The 21,861-nt window shown below is 44.1% G+C and overlaps 1 protein-coding gene across 1 annotated transcript; it reads left to right on the top strand.

The window, feature by feature from the left end:
• The first annotated feature begins 11,980 nt into the window (after positions 1-11,980).
• On the top strand, positions 11,981-20,891 carry EIF1B (eukaryotic translation initiation factor 1B). The gene is made up of 4 exons (XM_059818901.1): positions 11,981-12,136; positions 14,410-14,573; positions 15,268-15,369; positions 15,961-20,891. The coding sequence occupies exons 1-4, from the start codon at positions 12,106-12,108 to the stop codon at positions 16,003-16,005; spliced, it is 342 nt and encodes a 113-aa protein (XP_059674884.1). The 5' UTR covers positions 11,981-12,105; the 3' UTR covers positions 16,006-20,891.
• Positions 20,892-21,861: the final 970 nt, after the last annotated feature.

The raw sequence follows: 21,861 nt of genomic DNA, 5'->3' as shown, positions 1-21,861 counted from the left end.
GATGGAGCGAGAAGTGGTGGGAAGGCTGTGAGGAGGAAAGTGAACATGGGGAACACATATGAGTTAAAGCTCTCAAGGTGAAGGAAGGTGTCAACTGTAACAGCGTGTTCCTATCTGTCAGAGCCATTTCATTACTAAGTTCTGTGAAACACTGATGCTGGGGACATCCTGGGTATTTCTGTTTGAAGGCAAAGGCTATGCAGTGACCCATCTACTGAGGTCAGTCTTGCAACTTTAGTGTTTTCTCACCAGCAGTGAAAGCCCCTGGCATGGCTTCACAGGACAGAGGACACACGAGTCCTGGCCCTGAGCGTGCCGCTGACTTTCTGTATGACCATGGGCATTGGTCACCAGAGCGTGTTTTAGCCACTACCTCCATCATCCTTTCCTCAGCTGTAAAATATGTCTAACATTTGCATTTTACACCATCTCTTTACAACTAAATGCATTAGAAAGGCTTACTGAAAGGGAACATTCCTCCCATGTGCACTCACCCTTTCACAGCCAGCATGCAAAAGTACTATTGCCAGTTATGGTTTCCACTGTTAGATGTCCCAATCCTGTAAATGCGTCCAGATGCAAGGAGATGAGAAGTCCCCCTGAGAGAAGGGCTGTGCAGAACAGAAGGTGCTGAGTCAGGAAAATCGCATCCAGGAGGTGAAGGATCCCAGGCTCAGGTTACCACCGTTGCCCTGTCTCTGGCATTTTGGACAAGCTTCCTTGCAGCAGCTCTCGCAGCTGTCATGCTGGGTACCTTCTACTGTGCAAGGTCTGCCTATGTATTTGACAGCTTGAAGCCTCTACCTACAGGAGCCCTGTTTGGTTAAGCATCACTTACAGTAGCTATACAGTTACAGAGCTACAGGAAATCCTCTCGGCTATGCCTACACAGAGGCTTCTTCCTGTATATGTGTGGGAATTTTCCCCTGCTGCTGCCTGAGCACTGTGCTGTGAAAATTTTAGCCTGCTTTCAGTACAGGCAGAGCAGGAATGGAAATTTTTTGATGCAACATGCTCTCAAGCACACTGCACAGGCAACACAACAGAAGCACATGAAGAATCTGGTTGTGTCTTTCATTAAAACGCAAGGTCATAAGCTCCTTCTCTCCTAGCATTCAGTGAAGGTTTGTCTTTATTATTTTTTTTTTCACACTGACAGTCACTTAGCAGACAGCTTAAAGGAAAGTGATTTTAACCCCTCATTTCAACAGAACTATGAATTAACTTTTTCTAACTTGAATATCTCATAACAATCAGGACTAAATGATCTTAGCATGTAAATGAATTCTGCCTCCAGTTTCAGCTGGTGTACATCTCTTGTTGCTCCATGTTTAGCAAAGCCTTAAGTTCTGTGAGACAAAAATAAGATGTTTTGAGGAATCTCTCTGGTGTGCTTACAGGGCTGCTGACAGGTTTTCCAGATGACTTGCTGCCTGGTTTTGTGTCTTGTTTTTCTGGGAACTGAGTGACAGAAAGGAAGAGCTTGCCTTGAGCTCATTGTTGATGAAAGACAAAAATAAAGGGAAAAGCTTTTAGCACAAGCTTTTTCCTAAGCAGTGCTGTGTCTCGGTCTCCACCAGCTGGTCCTGTGCCCACACCAGCCATTCCAGCCACCTTCCAAGGTGCCATTATTTATTGAACTTCTTGCCCATACCTCTGACCTGGCTAGGATTTCTGTGAAGCACATGGCTCCCACTGCTCCGCAGTAAGTAAATACCTATATAATCAGGGGGCTTAGCACCTCCAATCCTCCTCATCTTAATTGTCCCCCCCAGTTTGTATGAGGAGAACCTGAGGCACAGATAATGCCACAAACTTGACCCTGCATGATGCTGAGCATTTCTAACTCCAGCTCCACCTTGTCACTAGGCTTTAAGGATAAGCACAAAGTCCTGGTTACACACTCACAGTCCTTTCACAAGTAATGGGGCTGGGAGTTGGTCTGTGATCTCCTCAGGTCCAGACCTGCCTTAGCCCACAGCCCTGCAGCCTTCTTCCAAAGGGAAAATAAAAAAAACCCCAGACTTCATAAGTCACTTTGTGCATACCCTCCATTTCCAACCATTAAATGATCACCAAAAACTTTAAAAACTTACTAGTTTCAACAAAACTTGACACATATTTAAAAGTTTCAGGAATAATTTTTCTCCTGGAGCTCAGCAAGAAGTCGACACTTGTGCCAACTTAGCCAACTTGCCACTTCTGCTTGGTCCCTAAGCAGAAAGAGCCTTTAAATTTTGGCTGAGCAACATCTGTGACAGCGGTCTGGCAATTTCCATCGACATGAGAAGAGGAAGTTACAGCATGTTAAAGCTACTAAAGTTACAGTGAAGCAGTGGTATCACAGCTTGCTGAAGGTCTGCCTCACACAAGCAGTGGGAGACCAGCCTGGCTCTCCCTCTGGGCACAGGGCAGCTCTCAGCACACCAAACTCAAGCTCTGCTGCAGATCCATCAGGTCTAAACCTACCGTGGATGTCCTCAGAAGACAAGGTGCTATTAACTTTTTAAACCCTAAGGTAGAATCTTACTCAAGATCGGCCACTGTGTACCCACCCCTCCAACGCAAATGCGAATAGCTTTCATGTTTGAAAGCAGCATTGGAAATGCCCACAACAGATCAAATCTGGGTGAATCCAGGCCTGGACCATGGCTCATTTAGGGGCTGAGTGGCACGAAAGGCGCACCGCCTGTGCTGCAGGCTCCTGCGTGTGCTCTCCCTGCAGGGGCACAGCACTGCCCGCGGGTTCCGCCGCGTTGCCTCAGCACAGTCTCCTTCGCTGCAAAAACTGGACAAAAGTTACTGTGCACAGAGCACAGCTGTGTACATTAATGCAGAAAAGCTAAAGCCCAAAAAGAAAAAAGGAAATCCAGCAAGAAGGAGCCAGGACAAGCACTGAAGCAGCTAGAGGGAGGCACTCACCTGTTTGCACCAAAGCTGCTCTTCAGGTAGCCGCCGCTCCAAGCAGAAGCAGGGCGGCTGCTGGGGGCTTGTGCCTTTTATACCAGAGGGAAGTGGGCTTGAAGCAGGGCGGGGGAGTCAAGAGGTGGGCCAGGAGGACGTCAGCAGTACTAGTGAGCAAAATTTAAATTTACAAAAGGAGGGGCAGAGAACTGTGGCTCTATTAGAAAGCCATTGATCAGGGCAGGGAGCAGGAGCTGAGGGCGGCGCCAGGGGATTGCAGGGGGGGCCTGGCAGGACACCTGGCTGAGGCTGCCCCCGGCCCACCAGGAGGAAAGCAGAGGGGAGGGGGCCGCTGCCGCATCCCTATTGACTGGGGGACACGAGCAGACTGGAGCAGCACCGGCTGCCAAGCTCTCTGCGCAGGAGAGCCCGGCTGTCCACGCTGTCAAGCTGAGGTGCTCTGTCTGAAGCAAGTGTCTGTGGGGGAAAAATACTCATGCTGGGGATGAGGTGTGGGGAGAAGGAGGAGACAGACAGTGGGATGCTCTAAGGGCCAGAAGGCTGGAGCAGACAGGCCACACACCCCTTCCCAGCCCTTGCTCCTCTTGCTGTTGCACCGCCTCTGCTTGTTGCTTGGGATCTTACTTGACCGCAGCTCTCGTCCCATTAAGCCCCTAACGCACGGCTGGGGTCAGCTCACCCACGCGTCAGTTTTAGGCCATACTGCAACACAGCACCCAAGTAGCTGATGAAATCAGTTGTGATTCAGTGCTTAAGCAGGTGCTTACCAGTTTTGTGGCAGAGAAAATTTCATCGGCATGAGGCTAATATGTCGAGCAATATTGTATTTCTACAATAGGCATCTCTTCTGTGCAGCTATTTTTAACACGATCTCTTGTCTAATGTGTCATCACAGTCTTGCTGTTACAGATCTCACTGCTTTAATAGCTAAGACTGTGTTTACCGTGAAGGGTTGTAGAGGAGCAGCAATCAAACTGGCAGGTGTTTCACTCCTTCGGCACCATCCTGCGGAGACGCTGAGACGTGAAGCATTAGTGAGCTGCCCAGGGACCACAGGCTCTCTTGTAGAGATCTTTGCAGATGCAGGGTTGTGCTCCACTCCTGGTGAGACTGACTACCTGAAGAAACAATTTTTAAAGCTGTGCTCAGAAGAGGGGGCTCTGAGGCATGGCCTGGTCCATAAACTGAGACTGGACAAGAAAGGCTGCAATCCCATTAGGATGAAGTGGAAGTTCAATAGTAAATCCGTTGTTTATTTTTTTCTACAAAGATGCTTGCAGCTGGGAAAACCTTGAAGTATAAATGCCACTATTTCATTGCAGCCACCTCCCAAAAAAATTAGACATTTTTTTCCTAGGAGCAATTTGTGGGGTACTTGTACAAGGAAGCATGATTGAAACTTAGCCTGGCCCTGCCTTTACTCAGTATCCAGGCATCGAGTAGATGACCCCACGACCACCACTGCGGGGGTATGGTCATCAATTGTGGGGATTAAAATAAATTTCTTTTATGTGTAATAGTTTGCTCTATGGGCATATGTTTGAACACAAATGGAAAAGATGCCTGAGAAATACTCTTCCATTCTCCAATTTCCACCTACTAACAGCTAAAAGAAGCATCTTCCTCATCCAAGTTTTCAAGAGTTTACTCAGACTACTCAGGATTACAACTGCAAAATATGAAGAGCACTTCAAGTCCATGATAGCACAAAAGGTCTTTCTACAGCTAACACCATCAATAACGTATATACATACTTTCTTCAGCAACCTCCTTTTAGCGGGTTCGCTTTGAACCTTGCAAACGCTCCCTACCTAAAAATCAATCTGCATCCAAGAACCAGGCGGCGGCTGTGCTTCCGCTGTGCTGATTTTGTGTGCATGCATGGAGAGGGTATCTTCTTAGTAAGTAAAACCCTTCATGGTTTTGCATCATAGATCTTTTCCTCTACTGCTTTTCACATTGATTTTGACCAGAAAATGTGGGTATCCTTTCTTGAGCTCTAGTGGGCAATTGCTGGAGTGAGGGCTTTTTCTCTCCAGGATATGTAGGACCCTGTCTTGTTTTGCTGTTTTGCTAAGTGATCCTATCATCTTAAAACAGAAGTAAAAGCCATTTTCATCCCATTTACTCTTTCTAGTCTTGCTGGTACTGCAGTGTGAGCCTTTCAATAGCACAGATCATTTTCACCAATTGACACCTACATGGAAGTTACCATATAAAATAAAACTGTAGAATGTCTTCATGTTCACATGGTTTGCTTATTGGTAAATGCTGCCTGCAAAATAATATGCCATACAAAGAAAAACCATTATTAGGAGAGACAGCATTAAAAATGGTCTAACATGATCAGCTGCCTTCATCCTGGCCCGAGATCCATCTGTCTACTGCAGTATCTTGGTTTTGATGGTGGCCAGCAGAGAACATCTAGGGAAGAGTCTGAGAACAGGGCAGCATATTTTGACATTCCCTACTAAACTATTCTCCCAGGCCCTTGAGACCTGTGGTCCAGAGGCTTCCCAAGCCAAATGTTTCTTTGTGGTAGGTAGCCCTTCATGGACTACTTTTCTTTCACAGTTGCTTCTTGAACCCATGTAAATTCTCAGCATCCACAAAATCGTGTGCCAAGGAGTTCACAGCTCTCTCGCTTCTACAAGAAGGATCATGGCCATGCGCCTGTTCTGGACACACCACTTGCCAGTTTCAAGTACTTTTTTTTTCACTTTTGCTTTCAGTCATTCTGCCTTCATGAAAGGCTACTATAAAATGTTCTAAGCAATGAAGACTATTAAACTATGTGACAATCTGTTTAAATGACCCTCATCAAGCATTTCTCTTACCAAAGTACTATTTTACTCCATCCTCATTGACTGTAAGTTACCATTTCTTTCCACTAGACCATGACTGAACTACCAGAGTGCTATGTATATTACTCAGAAGCTTCACAGAAATCATCCTAATTTCTCAGGCTCATTTCAGGCAGTTGTGATTTTATTTTATTTTTTTATCCCATTCATAGCAGGGCTTATGCTTTGGCTGAGGAAGGCAAGTCAGCTCATGCAGCACAGAAATGTGAAAGCCACTCAGACTTGGGAGGAACGGGGAAAGAGCTGTCAGGGGAAAGGGGGTCACAAAAGAGTGAACCGTGAAGATCATTTAGAGGACAGCTTGGTCTGTAGTGAAGGGGCAGAGGTTTGTGTGTTAAAACCTCCATTCTTTTTCTGTGTTTGAGTGGGAGGCTGGGCACATGCTCTCTTCTTTGTGGATGGCCCATGGGAAGGTCTCAGGCCTCCATCACTTCCTTGCCCCACATACCACCAAGGACTCCAGCATGTAAAATTCCTGCGTAGCTTATAGGAACCAGGAGCGGGGCTGAACCCGCTGTTAGCCAGAGTGTCTCAGTGGGATGGCTGACCAGGGAGACACTGGGATGCAACTTCTTAGAAAGGCAGCAGATACACAGGTGTGAAGGGCTGTGGGAAGGAAAGCAACCTCCCAAGGCTAAGGAGAGGTCAGGTTCCTGGGCAGGAAATGGTGAGGAGGATGAATGGGTGGCAATGGGAAGGTACCTCCCTGGAGGTTGGAGTGACCCAAGAGGACGAGGTCCAGGGAGCCTGCCATGGAGGAATATTCTTTGGGAAGACAGCACGAGAGGCCAACAGTGAACTACAGTTTTGATGCCAAACTCTACCATCTAGTCTGCTCAAAGAACTAATCCAAAACTTCTTTTTTCTGTACTACTTTTGCTAGTGGGAGCCTTCCACAAACAAAAGGTGAAAACCACCAAAGCAAAGGCATTTGATGCAGTTGGATGGAGGAACATAAACATTCTTTTTCCAGCCCACCACTCATTGTTTCACATACCAGCATGTGAATAGTTTGAAAATGCCATGAACATGAAAATGCCTGACCCATGAACCTGCCCAGCCTTCTGTACTGGGGTAGAAATGTGTGAAATTAAATAAAACATTGCTGGTTTGATTTTGCTTAGCCTGGAATGAGAGGGAGGGATAACACTGACACTTGTGCTGTCTGGAGCTGGAAATCCTTAACTGACATTAACTAGGAAGTATTTGCTGAGTGGTAAGAGGCCCAGTTGCACTACTTGAGTTTGGAGGATTGAGGAAGTTTTATTCAAATCTATTCAGAAAACCATGTCAATTCAAGCAACTAGACGAGCCTGTTAATTACATGTAGCTTTACACTTAAGTCGTTCTCTACTAACATTCACGATCAGAGAAAAGCCGTGACTATTTTTTCTTTGAGAAAGAGGACCATCTAGTGGTGATCACAGACATTACCTTCTTGCTTTCACTCTTTATTGAGCAAGGAATGAACCCCCACAGGTTTCAAATGAAAGCATGTGTATCTTGAGATCTGACCATGTACTGAAGCTAAAACAAACTGCATATAACCCAGATTCTGCTAAGTTAGACTGGCTATCCAGGTGTTTACCACCAGCACAGTTCCAGGTTTGCCCAGTTCTCCCAGTTAGCACATGCTTACTGGAACAGCTTGTTAGCAGCTGGGTGGCTCAGGCATGGGCTACAGCTCAGGACATCACCCAGTCTCCCCACGCCCTTCCTCAGCATGCTGTGGAGGCTTTGCACCAGAGTTAGAGCCCGGATGGAAAAATACGAGGCAGGCTTGGCATGCTTACAGCCACCTTTGAAACTATTCTGCTGACAGTGCAGATAGAGGGAAGATTTTTTCCGAAACTTTTGCTATTCTTCCTCCCTGCTAGAAAGCCACCGGACAGTCTTCTGCACAGCAGTTTGGGGTGCACAGCTTCCAAACGCAGCTGGATATTGTAGGTAGACTCATGTAGCAGGTGCAGGGAAGATTACAGTTCAAAAAAAAAAAAAATCAAGGATGGAAAGATTTTTGCCTGTCTTTCAAGCATCCAGCGCTTTATTCCAGCACTTGGACATTATTTTCAGGATGCCAACACCAGGCCAGCAAAGGCATGCTTCTAGCAAGAGAGTGAGGCAGAATTTGTGTATAGAGTAGTTGCATTGCTGGAATACAGGATTGAAATTAGTGCTGCTACATGCCATTTGCACATTTCATACACAATCACTTTCTCAGGCAACTTAAACTGCTCTTCCAACACTGCGTGCTTCAAGCAGTGGGTTTCCAGGCTGTTGCAGAGGACAGGTCAGCATACAAGCCTGCCGTTTTAAGACAGACTGCAGGAGGGGATCTGCCTACAGGAGCAATCCTTCATTAAATTAACCGAATCTCTGGCTTTGTAAAAGCGCCTAAGGAATAAAACTTAAAATATTAGGGTGCTGCATGTGAAAATAATAGTAGTATGTATTAGAACTATATCTGTAGGAAATGAAAAACAATGTTGTTCATTCCAGTTATTACAGAGGTGATTGAAGGCAGCTGAAGGTAACGGCAGCCTTGAGCATGCACACATACAAAAACAGATGTCATACAGAGTCCTGATTAAAGCAGAGCTTTAGCTCCTACCATGTGGGTGACTTGTTTTCTTCCTGATGCAAGGCTTTCTCGTGGCATTCCCAGCCCATGTTTCCAACACAACAATTCTCTGGAAGAACAAAGTTTCTCCCACTGGTCTGGGGTACTCACTGCTCCTGAAGGGCAGCTGAAGTACTTCTGAGGATACCCAGTGAAGCTGCAGTTCTGCACTAGGGTTACAATTTTTACAAAAGTGTACTTTATGGCCTCAGTATATCATATTTTTCATCTGCATGCCAGTGAGTCCCTGGTTTTAATCCCTGCAGCTTATCCAGTCATAAATAACCTCTAATGAGTCACATACAGCTTGACAGATGAACTGAAATACAGTAAAAGGCAAGCAAGGGGATCTCTAATTGCTATTCATAACCAGGTCTTGCAACTATTACACTTAACTAGCTTGAAGCCATGATCAAGATAATTAGAGATGATGTTCTTTTCTGGCACGATAGTTGCCAAGTTATACATTAGACATGGAAAAGCAAGACTCTCATTCCCAATCCATTGCTTAAAGCCTGATGTCTAATAGATATTAGTGAATGAGATTAACTCCAGCCTTGGCTCTAGGACGATTAGCTGTAATATGAAACTTAACAGCCTAAACAAAACCACCTCTTGCTTCCACTTAGGTTTTAAACTTATTTTAACTGCTTCCACCTTTTTTTGTTTGCTGCTGTGCCATGTCTGCTTGGCCCAACTTTCTGCAGTCTGGTGCGGCTGAACCCCTGGCAATCAGGACTTCCACAGATCTATTGCCACAAGTGGCTGCTCAAGAGCAATGGGAAGGACTCAGTCGGGACAAAGGACCTCAGGACAGCTGTCAAGGGGCAAAAGCAGGAGAAGCACATCTCCAGCAGGATGTCACCTGTCTCTGCCCACACTGACCAAAGTTTGGTGCAAGGCGCTGGCACAATGTTTCAGACCTAAGTGACAGAGGTGACACGGAGACCTGCAGCTCCCCCTGAGGAGGACAGCAGAGGGAGAACTCTTTGCATTGACACAGCCCCACAGAGACCCCACACCAATGCACGTGGCTATTGCGGCAAGCTGCCAAGGGAACAATAAGCGTGCTGGCCACCACCTTTGTTTTAATTGCTGCCCAGTGCATGCCAAGTTGTGCAATTAGGATTTGTTTCCATTCCCTCTGCAGTTTTCAAGGTTTGCACTTAAGAACTGTTTACTGTGGTTTCATTTTAAGGACAACAAAGTCACATCTTCTTGGCTTATAAAGGAGTTCTGTTGTTTCCCAGAGACCAAATCTCATTTGTTTGTAAACTGTATGATGAATCCCACAGATTCCCAATGAGCCTATAGGCCCGGGTTAACCCTGCAGTGAGAACTAGAAGTACAAAGCTATTTTAAATGCATGAGGGTTCAAAGTAAGCACAAGAACCACCACAGTGAGCAGAGCACTTGCCTAAACCTGCAGACTTGGACTTGGGTTTTGTGTCTGAAGACCCACTGTTCTCTCACCCATGGCCAGGCCTCTCCCCAGCCTCTGTCCTCTTTGGTTGTCCTAGCAGGTCCTGTTGCAGGATTATGCAAGTGGAGTGCATCTGAGGTTTTAACCTTTGAGTTTATTTTTTAACTCAAATCAGTTTGCTGATCTAGCTTATCACAATGCCCCACAGACAGCGGTACTGTCCCAGACATGGTAACAAAAAACAGTGGCTGGATGAAAAAAGGGATGACAGGCCTGCTTTGCTGCTGGGAAAAAAGTTTCATGGGATGACGATGGAAGAGCAAAAGATACAACAAAATTTTGCACAGAGATGTCAAGTTCACAAAAATGCATCAGAGCTAAAAATTCCCCACATCAGTAGTAATGTAAGTTCTCTGAGAGAGGTGCTGGAGACATCCTGGGGACATGTCTCTGAGCATGGTTGTCCTGAGCTTGCTCAACCTGCCCAGAAGGTCTCTCAGTGTCTAGCTCTGCGTCCTTAATCCACAGACATTGTCCAAATTGTGGCATGCCTCTATGACAGAAGCAGGCGCCTCAAGCTCTGTAATTATCATATCCCCATCCTCCCATTACTGTCCCAATAGCGCCTGCTGCAGCTGCTTGGGAAAGAATTAGGCAACCCTTCTCTACAGCCCATACTGCAGTGAAAAGCTTCATCAGTGATGGCAGCAAAGGGTAAGCAGGGGTTTTGTACCATGGCAAATGGCCCTGCCTTCCCCAAGGGAAAAAGAAAAGCTTCCTTGCAAAGTGCCAGGACCAGAAACTTTCTTAGACCAATGCACACTGACAATCATAAAACTACTGCAGACCTTGGATCACAGAAGAGATATATCCTTTTGATTTAAGCGGACTGAAGCTTAGTATAAAAGCCAAGAAAAACCCAACAAAAAACGCAAGAAAAGGAGAAATATAGGTTCTGGAAGTTGTGCCAATGCAACTAGGTTATTGTACCTCTGCAAAGCCATTAATCACCTCCCAAGGACTGGCAAGCTTTGTAACACGAGCACACCTTTTTAAAGGCAAACCTTTACCATGGCAGCCCTAACACCACTTTATGTCCTCCCCACACACAAGTGGTTAGCAGCAGTCAGTCAGTGGGCAGCTGCCGAACGGGGAGTCCCCCTGCGGCCGGCCAGCCACGGCGGTATCTGCTGCGCCGGAGAGGCAGCAGCTCCGCCTCGCTGGCGGTGCCCACCTGAAAGGAAGGGTGAGCACACGAACCTGCGCACGAAGGGGGAGACACGGGCGGTTTGTGGGGTGCTAACTGGCTCCCCCAATGCATTCGTGCGTGTTGAGCAGCCTTTTGCGCAGAGAGGTAGGCCTGAGGGAGGGGGTTTTTCCAATGTATTTGAGTGGGGAAGGGGTAAGCACTCTCCCAATTTCTTGGGAGTTAGCTTGGAATTCCAATTAGCTTGGGAACACGCAGGGAGACCAGGAAACAGCACCAGCCAAACCAAACGCATGCGAGCGGTGTGTCACCCCACCAGGGCCTGCGCCGTCCCTGAGGGCCGGGGCAGCCAACCACGCCAGGCGAGCAACCTGGAGAACAAGGGGCTTCAGCGACCCGCCAGCACGGCTTTTGGGGCCCCTCCCGTAGGGCACTGGGCTCCTGAACTGGTGACTTCCAGTTGCGTGTTGCCCCCTCGGGGAAGGCGGGGTCGCGCCAACACACAGCCCGGCCCTGAAGCGGCGCCCACGCCCCGCCACCTGCTCCCCCGGCCGCCTCGACGCGGCCGCCGCCCGCCGCGGCGCGGTGCACTCTGGGTACTGTAGTCCTTCGACGCGGAGCGACGCTCCGCGCTCTATGGCCGCCGGGCGGGGGGGGACTCCCTTCCCGTGGGGCAGCACGGGGGGCGGTGGTGGCCATCACGTGCCTGGAGCGGCCCGGGCGAGCCGCCATTTTATGAGGAAAAACGGTGGTCGCTGCCCGTTAGCGGTAGCGTGGGGCGGCGTGTCGGGGGTGCCGCGGGTGAGGGGCGGGGGGCTCCCACCCCTTTTTATTTACTTTCGCGCTTTCTCCTTCTTGTACTCCTTTCTCTCTCTCTCTTCCCCTTCCCTCCCTTTCAGATTCGCCCCCCGCCCTCTGCTTTTGTTATCCCTCCCCTTGCTTCCTCCCCTCCCTCCCCGCTCCCTCCCCTCCCCTCCCCGCTGGCACTGCGGAGCCGGAGACGTGACCCGAGCGGAGCCAGCCGCGGCCTTTTCCCCGCTGCTCCAGCCTCTCGCCGCAGAGTCGCATGTCATCTATCCAGAACCTCCAATCCTTCGGTAAGAGCCGCCGCACCCCGCCCCCCCCTTGTGCCACCGGGAGCCCCGCAGTCACCCCCTCGGCAAACCCAGCCGGGGCGGTGGCTGCCCCCGCCATCCTGTCCTCGGCCTGCTGTCCGTGCTGCCGACCCCGGCATCGTCCTGCCCCCGCTTTCCCGAGGGCCCCCGGTGCGTCAGTGCCCCCAGCCCCGCGGTGACATTGAGGCCGTGGCTGAGCGGGTGTTGCCGTCCCCGGCGCTGCCCGCGTTACTCCGTAGGGGCAGCTCTGACTGCTCGTCCTTGTCCTCCCGTGGCGCCGCCGCCGGACGCGCACTGTGTGCGCAACGGGGAGGCGATGGGTGGGAGACGTTGGGCAGGAGACTCGTCTCCCTCTCTGCTGCCTTCCCGCTCCCGTAGGAGATGCTGCCATATACTGTCCTCTGACACCCCGTATTGCGCTGTTTGCCTGAATGTCTGGTAGCACCCCAAACTGGGCTTTTCTGTCCACTCTGCAGTCCCAAAGTTGTAGTCTTTGTGGGCAGAGGGAGTCTAGGGTTCGTATCCTCTGCTAAGGAGGGGAATCATCTCCGCAGTTCCAATTGCTTGCTGATTTGCTGCCTCATCTTATCCTTACTAATGTCCCAAAACCTGACACACGTCCTGCAAAGGGTATTGTATCTGTAGATTGAGCTATACAGATGGTGGGTCATTTCTCTTGTGTTAGCAGTGAAGTTTACTGTGCTGGGCCATGGTTCTCCACCTTCCTTATCTATAGGTAACAGAAGTGAGCAAGTTAACACTTTATATGGTAATGTTGTCAGGCTTTTGGTCTCAGTTTTGTCTCTGATCTTCTGCACATATAAGCCATATGAGAAGGTTATGTTAATCACGATTTGGGAGCTGATCCTGTGCTTAGGAAGGTGCTGCCCAAAGGATTTGTTTGAAGTAATCAAATGTTAAAACCTACAGCGCTGGCTTATCTCCAACCTAGAATCCTAAATTCTGCCAAGTGATCTTCATGCCCGAGTCCCCTTTTTCTTTCACCTTTTCTTTGACGGAAATTTTCTATTAGCGTTTGCCCCACAAGCTGTGGGGCACAGTGAAATTCCTGTCAAGCTTCTACTTCTTTCCTGTGGTGCTTGCATCCTCATGATGCTTTCAGTGCCTTTAATGCTCTTGTCATTCTTGTTTCTCCAAGGTTCAGTCTGTCTGCAGCTGAACTACTTCTGTTCCTATTTCTGCTGAAGTTCTGCTCTTTTGGGGCATTTGTTTTGAGTGGATGGCAAAACTTGATCAGTGTGTTTAGGTCGCAGTTTTGGATGGAAGTTTGGGAAATTGTAGCTTGAATGGCTGTTGAACCTACAATTTCTGAAGACCGGACTCTTCAATATGATTCTGATTAGTATCCAAAAATCACTTGTGATTTGTTTTTTTAAAAAATGCTTAAAGTTCTTCATGCTTCAAGATTTATTTGGAGCTACTGATTAGGAAACTTGTAGGGCCATCAAATTTCTTGATAGAGTGAGTGTTAAATACGTTTTTGTGGAAAACAGAGAATAACAAGTATAACCCGGAAACCTCCTTCTGCCTAAATGCCTTCCTGTTTCATCTATGCTAGATAAATTTAAGCTTCGAAAAACTTGAGAACTGACCTTTCTATAGTCAAAGCCTGAATGAATTTTATTACATTTCTTGCCTAAAACTACTGACTGACATCTGTTAGTGTCTGTTGCTGTGTTTTGTTTACATTAGTAGCCAAGAAATTATATCCAATCCTTAAAATGCTTGTAGTGTGGTAGTTGTCACAGTACAAGACTTATGTTCTGGACCTGAAAAGGAGTGGGTCTACAAGAGCTTTTTGATTTTCCTGTACTTACCAGTTGATCTGATAGATAATATGACTTCTGTACTTCATTTAAAATGCATGTGGCTGTCTAAAACTTATGTGCACTTGATGTTCTCTTGGAACCCTGTTTTCAGGTTCAGAGCTTCAGGATTTACAGTTTGCATGAAACAGTGAAGTAAATTGATACTGTAACTGAAGCTTGTTTATATCTGGGAAGGCACAGAAGAAACTGAATGTGTGATAGTTGAGAGCGCTATACTGAGTTAGTAGGCTGTTGAGACTTAATACAGCTGTAGAAAAAAGTACTCTGATTTTAACAGTGTATTTTGAAATGGGGGAAACACAAAGAGCTTTATTTAGGGGATAATCTTGTTGAAGTGATTTAGTTAGTTTTTGAGCTTGGGTGTTTTCCTTTGTGGGAATTATATGAATCTTTTTGCTCCTGCAGACCCCTTTGCTGATGCAACAAAGGGTGACGACTTGCTCCCGGCGGGGACTGAGGATTACATTCATATAAGGATCCAGCAACGAAACGGAAGAAAGACACTAACAACTGTTCAGGGAATTGCAGATGATTATGACAAGAAGAAACTTGTGAAAGCTTTTAAAAAGGTGAAGTTGCTGATTTGATTTAATAATAAAGATATTATATAAAGGAGTATGATAGCTTTTAATACTATGTAACAGAATATTTGTTTACTCTTCTCAGTGCGTGTCACTTTCATATGCAGGTTGATCCCTGTCCCTGTCTTTCTCAAAACTCCTATCAGTGTCTAGTTTTGCTAAAAAATTAAACATTTCTTTCCTATAAAGAAGTAAATAATATATATTCTGAATGTTTCATTAAAATTTCACAGATATCTGGCTGCTTTGATGTGAGAATAAAATGAGTTTGAACTAGAACTGTTTTTGCATTCCTGCTTCTGTCATAGCTGGGTTGCTGTTGGAATAGAGATTTTGAGTTTTGTCAGGATGAAAATACTTATTTTAAAATAGGGTGGAGTTGAAAGGCTGTATTTTATGAATTTGTTTACCATTCCTGTAATGAGTGTTGGCCAGTTTCTTCTGCACGGTAACTAATCCTGTCTTTGCCTGAATTTGCCATCAGCAGCTTAGTTTGTGTCTGTATGAATCAGCAGATATATTCCATTTGCTCTCAAAACCAGTGTAAAATAGATCTAGCCTTTGCCTTGCTTGGCATCAGAATTTAGTAACCAGCTTCTGTGACAAAATTCTGCTGAAAAGACTTACTAAGCAAAATAATAATGTACATCAGATGCCTTACAATATGAATATTTCTCTCTAGAAATTTGCTTGTAATGGTACTGTGATTGAACATCCTGAATACGGTGAAGTTATCCAGCTTCAAGGTGACCAGAGGAAGAACATTTGCCAATTCCTCTTGGAGGTGAGGGACTGCAGATAAGTATCTAACTGTGTCTGGAAGCAATAGAGTGACAGGTGGTACTGATGTTAATTAACCAGCTAAAGATGTCCACTGTAGTTCCTTTGTATTTTCAGCCAAAAAGTAAAATGACACTTGCAGAATGAGAATAAAACTCTGGTAACAATCAAAGCACTGTAGAATGCATTTATCCTGCTACAACATACCACTTGTTCTCTGGCAGTGCAACTTAAGTTCTTCATTTGTAAAATCAAGTGTTCGATGCAAACCATAATTTTGAGACTGAAAACACTCTAGAGGAAAGAGTCTTTCACCACTAGCTTACTGATGCAAATCATGATGTAGAGATGTTACACTGTCAAAGAATAAGGGCTAGGACTATAGAACAAGTCAGATGTCTGATAAGATTTTCTTTTTTGTGTAGTCAATTCTTCTGCTTGGCCCAGAAACATTCTGGAAACTAAAAAACTGCTTTATTGAATATATAGAGTATTGCAGTTTCTTTAATCAAAGTATAAGATTGTGGTAACTTGATATCACTGTAATATCCTAAGCATGTAAGCTTTACTGAAATGTGTTGCTTTTCTCCTTTAGATTGGCATTGTCAAGGAAGAACAACTGAAAGTTCATGGTTTCTAAAATACCTGTACTCTCCTGAAGAACCCTGCAGTATTTGGTCTTACCTAGCCTGGCTCTCCTGTGAAAAATGAATGTTTGCAGTGAATGGACTTCCCTGTTAACTGAACATTTAAAATGTGATTCAGATTTGCATGACTGCGTGAAACATGTGGTGTGTAGACTAGAAACACATAAGAAAACTTCAGTAAGGTGGTAATCAAGACACTTGTGAACTTTAACACATTTCCAATGGAAATGTTTTAGCAATGACTGTTCAGTTTACTACTCTCCACCTGACTTAAATGTGTGGGTTCTATTAAAATAGTGTGTTGTTGCTTAGAAATAAAAGTTTATTCATATATTTTCTGGGATATCTGAAATGCTTTAGCTTAAGTTTTAAACTAGCACAGCAGCCTTACTAAAGAATACCTAAAATGTTTTCTGGCAAGTCTAGCTCACTGCGCATTGAATAAATTGGAAAATCTACATGATGAAGCATTAGCTGATTAATCAGTAGATTAGCTTGATATGATTTTATCCTGTAGCTGTAAGACTAGAGCTTTAAAGTTTTTTGTGTAGGTGTATCTTAGTAGCAGCATGATAAGACATAAATTGTTTGCTGAGTAAGTAACTGGATCTTCTCTAAAATTTACTGCAGTGACTATGAAATACTAGTGTTAAGCATAGTAGGGATAAAATAAGCTGAACTCTTTAAGGCTGCTGTTACTGAGAACACGTTAAACATCTAGGTCTTACGTAGCGCTCCCAAAACATTTGAAGGAAGTGCATGGGATTTAGTATCTTTTCTGTCCCTGAGTGAAGGGGAAAGACATTGAGTTGGCTTCTGCCATGACTGTGCATTTAATGTTGGCAAGCAGAGTGCTTTAATTAGCTGGTAGTGTTAGCTGCGGAAGTAAGAAAGGGAACAGTCTCTACACTAGCCTTTTTTTTTTTTTAATTTTCCCTGGTGTGAAAAGTTTTGTTGTGACTAATGGTTAATATGGAGGGTTTTGTAATGGGGTTTGAGTGTTACTACAGAAAGCTGATTTAGTCTACTTTTCCAGCAGGCAATTCATTCACTGTGATCTGAAGTTACAATAGGTTTGTTCCACCATGCTTTTCATCTAGTTTTAGTTAGCTGTAGGAATTTGGTATTCTGCTTTTAAGACGTGTGTCTTTACAGAATGAAATTACTTCATTTGGTGAAACATGCAGATCTTGCCTTCCTTGTGAGATAGATACCTTAATTTTCTCTGAAACAATTCAAAACATGCTGAGCTGAGAAACCATAAAAATAGTGGGAAAAGTTTAAAAAAAAACAAAACAAAACTTCTTGTAATATCATGTGTTCTCTGGAAAAGAAGAAAAAGACATTTCTTTACTGCTAAGACTTACTAATAACTTACTCAGGAAAAAAAAGAACTGATTACGACCTATGTAAACATAAAGAACAGGCAAAACTATATTACTTAATATCCCCTGTGCCTATACTTTGTTTCCTGTTCAGACTTGCCTTTCTAAACAGAAATGCTCAATTTTAACTCACTTGAACCTTTTTTCTTTAAGAGCTCTGAATTCAGATATAAACCTTTATGGCACTAAAAACAATTAGGGGAGCATTATAGAGCATTCATATGACAATTTCTTTCTCTGTCTGGTCTAGACAATTCCACTTGTAAGAATCCTGTGTCCAGCCTCTCAATCTCCACAAATTGGGCCTGGTGTTACAGATCTTAACTGTTCCAGAAAAGGGATGTTCCAGAAGATTGTATACTGTTGAGGTATAATGTGTTCAGGAGGAGGGAAAGCCTGCTGCAAAACATAAATACCAGCACGCAGAATGAAAATCCAAAGAGTAAGTCTTATGCAAGTCTTGCACATTAGCAGAATAAAATCATTGTACTGCAAGTTTACCTAGTCCTGATTCATAGATGCTAAAGTAATAACCCTTTGGGGGTACATAGAACTTAGTGATTTTCATTTTATCAAATGCCGGAAAAACTGGCGTTCTTATTTAAAGCTTGTTCTCATCCCCAAGACAAAAAACAAGCAGTGTCCTCTCCTATTTCACTGGTATTACGGGAGTACTTCTAGCGGGTTTTTGAATTGGAGATTAACAAATGATTAGCAAGTCTCATGCGTTACTGAGTCAGTCTTCATTTCAGATGACATTCCATTAACTTTTACTACCTAAGCTTGAGTCATTTCTCCGTAGTCATTCTGCTTGGAATAAATAAGAAAAAAAACTTTCGTTTGATAGGTGGCTTGGTTTTTATGCTCTAGTGGAGCTGCTTGTGTTTTGACCTTTGAAGAGCAGTGTTAAAAGGAGAGGGAATAAGAAATAACACATTTGAAGTTTAAATAGATGAGATTTGTTGTGGCAACAATTTAGTCTCTCTAGAAGGAAAGCAGAAATTTTTGTCCTTGAAGTGCTTTAAGCTAGAACAGTGGGTCAATAAGATTGTAACTAGCCTTGTTACCCAAGCCTCTTTGCGTGTTCTAGAGGAAAGGCTTCAACAATTTCATGTTTTATCATCTTGCGCTGAAACGTCTTTGTCAAAGTTCAGCCTATTTGGAATATATATCCATGTTTCAAGAATGCTGGAAAACATGGAAGACTTCGGGAAAGAACTGTTTAAGTTATTGCCGTGAAAACCTGTTTTCACAGTGAAGGCAGGTTTCAGTATTTTCATCTATTCCAAAACAGGTTAAAAAATGGTAAAGGATGTGGCCCATTATTGTCGAGGCAGTAAAAGGGAGCTAATAATAGAAACACTTGTAAAACCCACTAGTAGGACTTAAGACTGAGCAAGCTCAGACTGCAAAGAGTGGTGGCTGCTTTTTGTTAGAATATTGTGAAGTCTGAGTCTTTCAGATCTCCAAATCAAGGTTGCCTTCTTAGTGATATCTAGGCTTAACCACAGCTGCAACTGAATGTAGGAACTGCTGTTTCAAATTCACAGCCTTGCTGTGCGTAGTTATATTAGGCTGTTGTAGCTGATTCTCCTAGCTGATACACTGGAGTAAGGTGTTGCATGAAGAAATGCATCCAGTTGTCTGTTCAGAGCCTACATCTACTTAATACAGCTATGGACAATATGAAACCATCGCTTCCCAAATGGTGGTAGCAGTCCTTATTTGTAGAAGATGAGATTTAGTAATTTAAGTCTGTAAGCTGCCTGCTGCCTCTTGTGTGAATTATCAGATCATTGACTTTCACCTGTGTTCTGCTAAATCTGACCATGTGTTTCAGAGATGAGCACAAAGAGCACAACTATGGGCAGATGAACAATAATTTTCTCAAGTGAAAGAACCTTTGAAAAGAACAGTGCCTAGTTTGTGTGTGCGTACTATTCATTAGTTCAGTGGCTTTGCTTAAACCTTATTTCCTGCACTACATTCTTGCACAGCCTAAATGAAAAGCATTTTGTTCTGGAGAACTTTTTTTTGAAAGGGAGGAGGGAACCCCACAAAAAACCCACCACAGGAAGTAAGTTTCTATCTTAAGTCTGTTTTCATTACCTTAGATTCACCTGGACTGCAAGACCTCTATGTCATTGTTATTTCTGTATCTTGAAAAATCCAAATTAAACTTCCTTGAAAGCTTGGCAGTTAAAGTTCTAAATATATCTAAAGCCATTACAAAACTTTAAAGTTGTGAAGAGTTGTTGAAGCTTAAGTTTTAAGTATTTGAAACAATAATAATTAATCAGAGCTCTGCATTTTGTCCTATTCTGCCATCCTGCTTATAATAGGTATGCAGTTGCCCTAAAGATGCATATGGACAGATGTACCTTGAGTTCCAGTCAGCAATTATCTTTTCCTTAATCCTTTTGGAAGGCTCTAGTGTACATGATCCATATGTTACACCCTTGTTTAAAGTGGCTCAATAGTTCTCTTAGTATATGAAAGTACGTACAAGATTGGTATTTAGCCAGTTAAAGAATGCGGGAGGCCTTTTTAGAGATTACTTTGGGCCACAGTAGGGGTTACTGTCACTTTTGATGTGTTCAGTGTTGATTAGTGTCACTGAGTGTTCCTCTAATTAGTGTGCTGCCGCCACTAGGGAAATGGAAGTGGTCCTAGAGGTTCATGTGTATTTAAGTATTAAGAATCTGTCTTCCTCCTAAGACTCGCCATACACCTATACTCAGTTTAGTTAGGAACGTGTCCCCAATGCACAACAACATGAAGGTTACTTTCCAGTTGCAAGTTCAAAAGCTCTTGAGATGAATAAGGGAAAAATGACATAGTTGGTTTATGTTTGCTGTACAGATGCTTCATGCCTACTGCTTCTAGTTTACATTAAAAAAAATAAATCTCAAAAGAGGATTTGTACTTGGCATGCCTTTTAATGTTTGCTACATGCCTGTGATTGATCTCTTCATGAACAAGTCTTAACCTGTATTGGAGTGTTGCTAGAGAGTTGAGACAACAAAGTCTTTTGAAATAAAATGTACCAATGTTACTTTATGTATGTTTTTCTAAAACAAGTGGAATTTTATGCTGTTATTAAGGAGGATTTTTTTTTGTGGAAGATAGTAGTGTAATTTAAGTGATGTATGTGATCCTCTTGTAATCAGCTTTGATTTCTTCAAGAAATGTTGTATTTCCTTTTTTAAATTTCTACAGTAATCTGTACTAACCAACTTAAAAATATTATGACTTGTACTGGGATATCATAGCTCTAAAACAAGATGACTGTATTGGCTTGAGGTCTAAAATTTTGGGTAGAAGAGGATCATCTGATTTCTTGAATAAGCAAAATGCACAGTGTTTTAAGATTAAGCCAGTAAAGTGTGCTCAAGTTTGGTCTCAGCTATTTTAGAATGTCTTGCGTCTGTGAAAGCACATTTCTGAAATTAATTTGGGGTCTGATTAAAAGTACTTGTGTATGTAATAAATGTTTTTTCCATTTTAAGCCATCTTTGCTATGATTATGCAGCAAAAATCCCTGTGATCCCGACTCAGTTCTCAAAGTTACGAGTAGCTGAATTCTGCAGATGTGCTTGCAAGTAGGCTGGTCATGCTCCTCAAAGAGAGGATTTAGCTGTCGGCTGTGTTTGTGGTCCCTCTCACAACTGGAGGGGGAAACAGTGCTGATCCTACAGTACAGACAGACAAGCCTTGGGTATCACGATGGGACAGCTAATTCTGTGGAAGAGGTGGCACTGCAGTTATTTCGGTAGCCTGTCTTGCAAATGAACTAGGACGTTGCTCTCTTAGGCAAATGACAAATGCATTGATGTGTAATCAGAGAATAGTTCTGGGGTAAGAAAGGTTGAAAATGGTCTGCTCCCAAGGGTCCTGCTGGAAAAATCTACTGAAGGGCAGCTCGTGTTGTAGAGGAAGCAGCCTTTAGCTGCTCTCTGACAAAGTTAGATACTCAAGTGATGGGGGTACCTCCCAATGAATGATGGGCTACACCTCAATAAATGCCAGAACAGACATTGGTGGCATCAACACATCTGTACTCGATAACACTGGTGAAAAAGATGGCCCAGCAAACTGATGCTTGTCTGTGTCTGATACTGTCAGTGTCTTTGAGTTACACCTGTAACTCAAAGCCTGGATCTGGATTAGGACTTGGAAGACACAGAACAAAACCACTGTCCAGGTTCCTTTAGTAAATAGCAACCTGTAAATTAATCCATGCAATGATCAAGATAATTTATAATAAGTGAGAATTCAGTATGAAAAAGGTGGTTATAGGGAATATTGGAAGACGAGTATTTCCCTTCCTTCCCTACCTTTCTTTTAGGTAAGATTTTGCAGTGGGATGGAGAAACTTTCTGACTGTCCAGTAGTGGTTTTACTTCATAAAAAATACTGTGAACAGCGCTCTGTTTGAAAGTAGGGGAGACTGGAGTCCTCACC

This window comes from Gavia stellata, chromosome 6 (genome assembly GCF_030936135.1).
Source record: "Gavia stellata isolate bGavSte3 chromosome 6, bGavSte3.hap2, whole genome shotgun sequence".
NCBI lineage: Eukaryota > Metazoa > Chordata > Aves > Gaviiformes > Gaviidae > Gavia > Gavia stellata.
The sequence above is the reverse complement of the archived record's forward strand: the minus strand, read 5'-3'. Positions and strand labels throughout refer to the sequence as shown.

Bases quoted from the DNA above. Each gene is read 5' to 3' on its own strand.
- EIF1B (XM_059818901.1), top strand. From the start codon at position 12,106: ATGTCATCTATCCAGAACCTCCAATCCTTCG. The intron at 12,137-14,409 runs GTAAGAGCCGCC...TTGCTCCTGCAG, and splicing joins CCAGAACCTCCAATCCTTCG to ACCCCTTTGCTGATGCAACA. The intron at 14,574-15,267 runs GTGAAGTTGCTG...ATTTCTCTCTAG, and splicing joins TTGTGAAAGCTTTTAAAAAG to AAATTTGCTTGTAATGGTAC.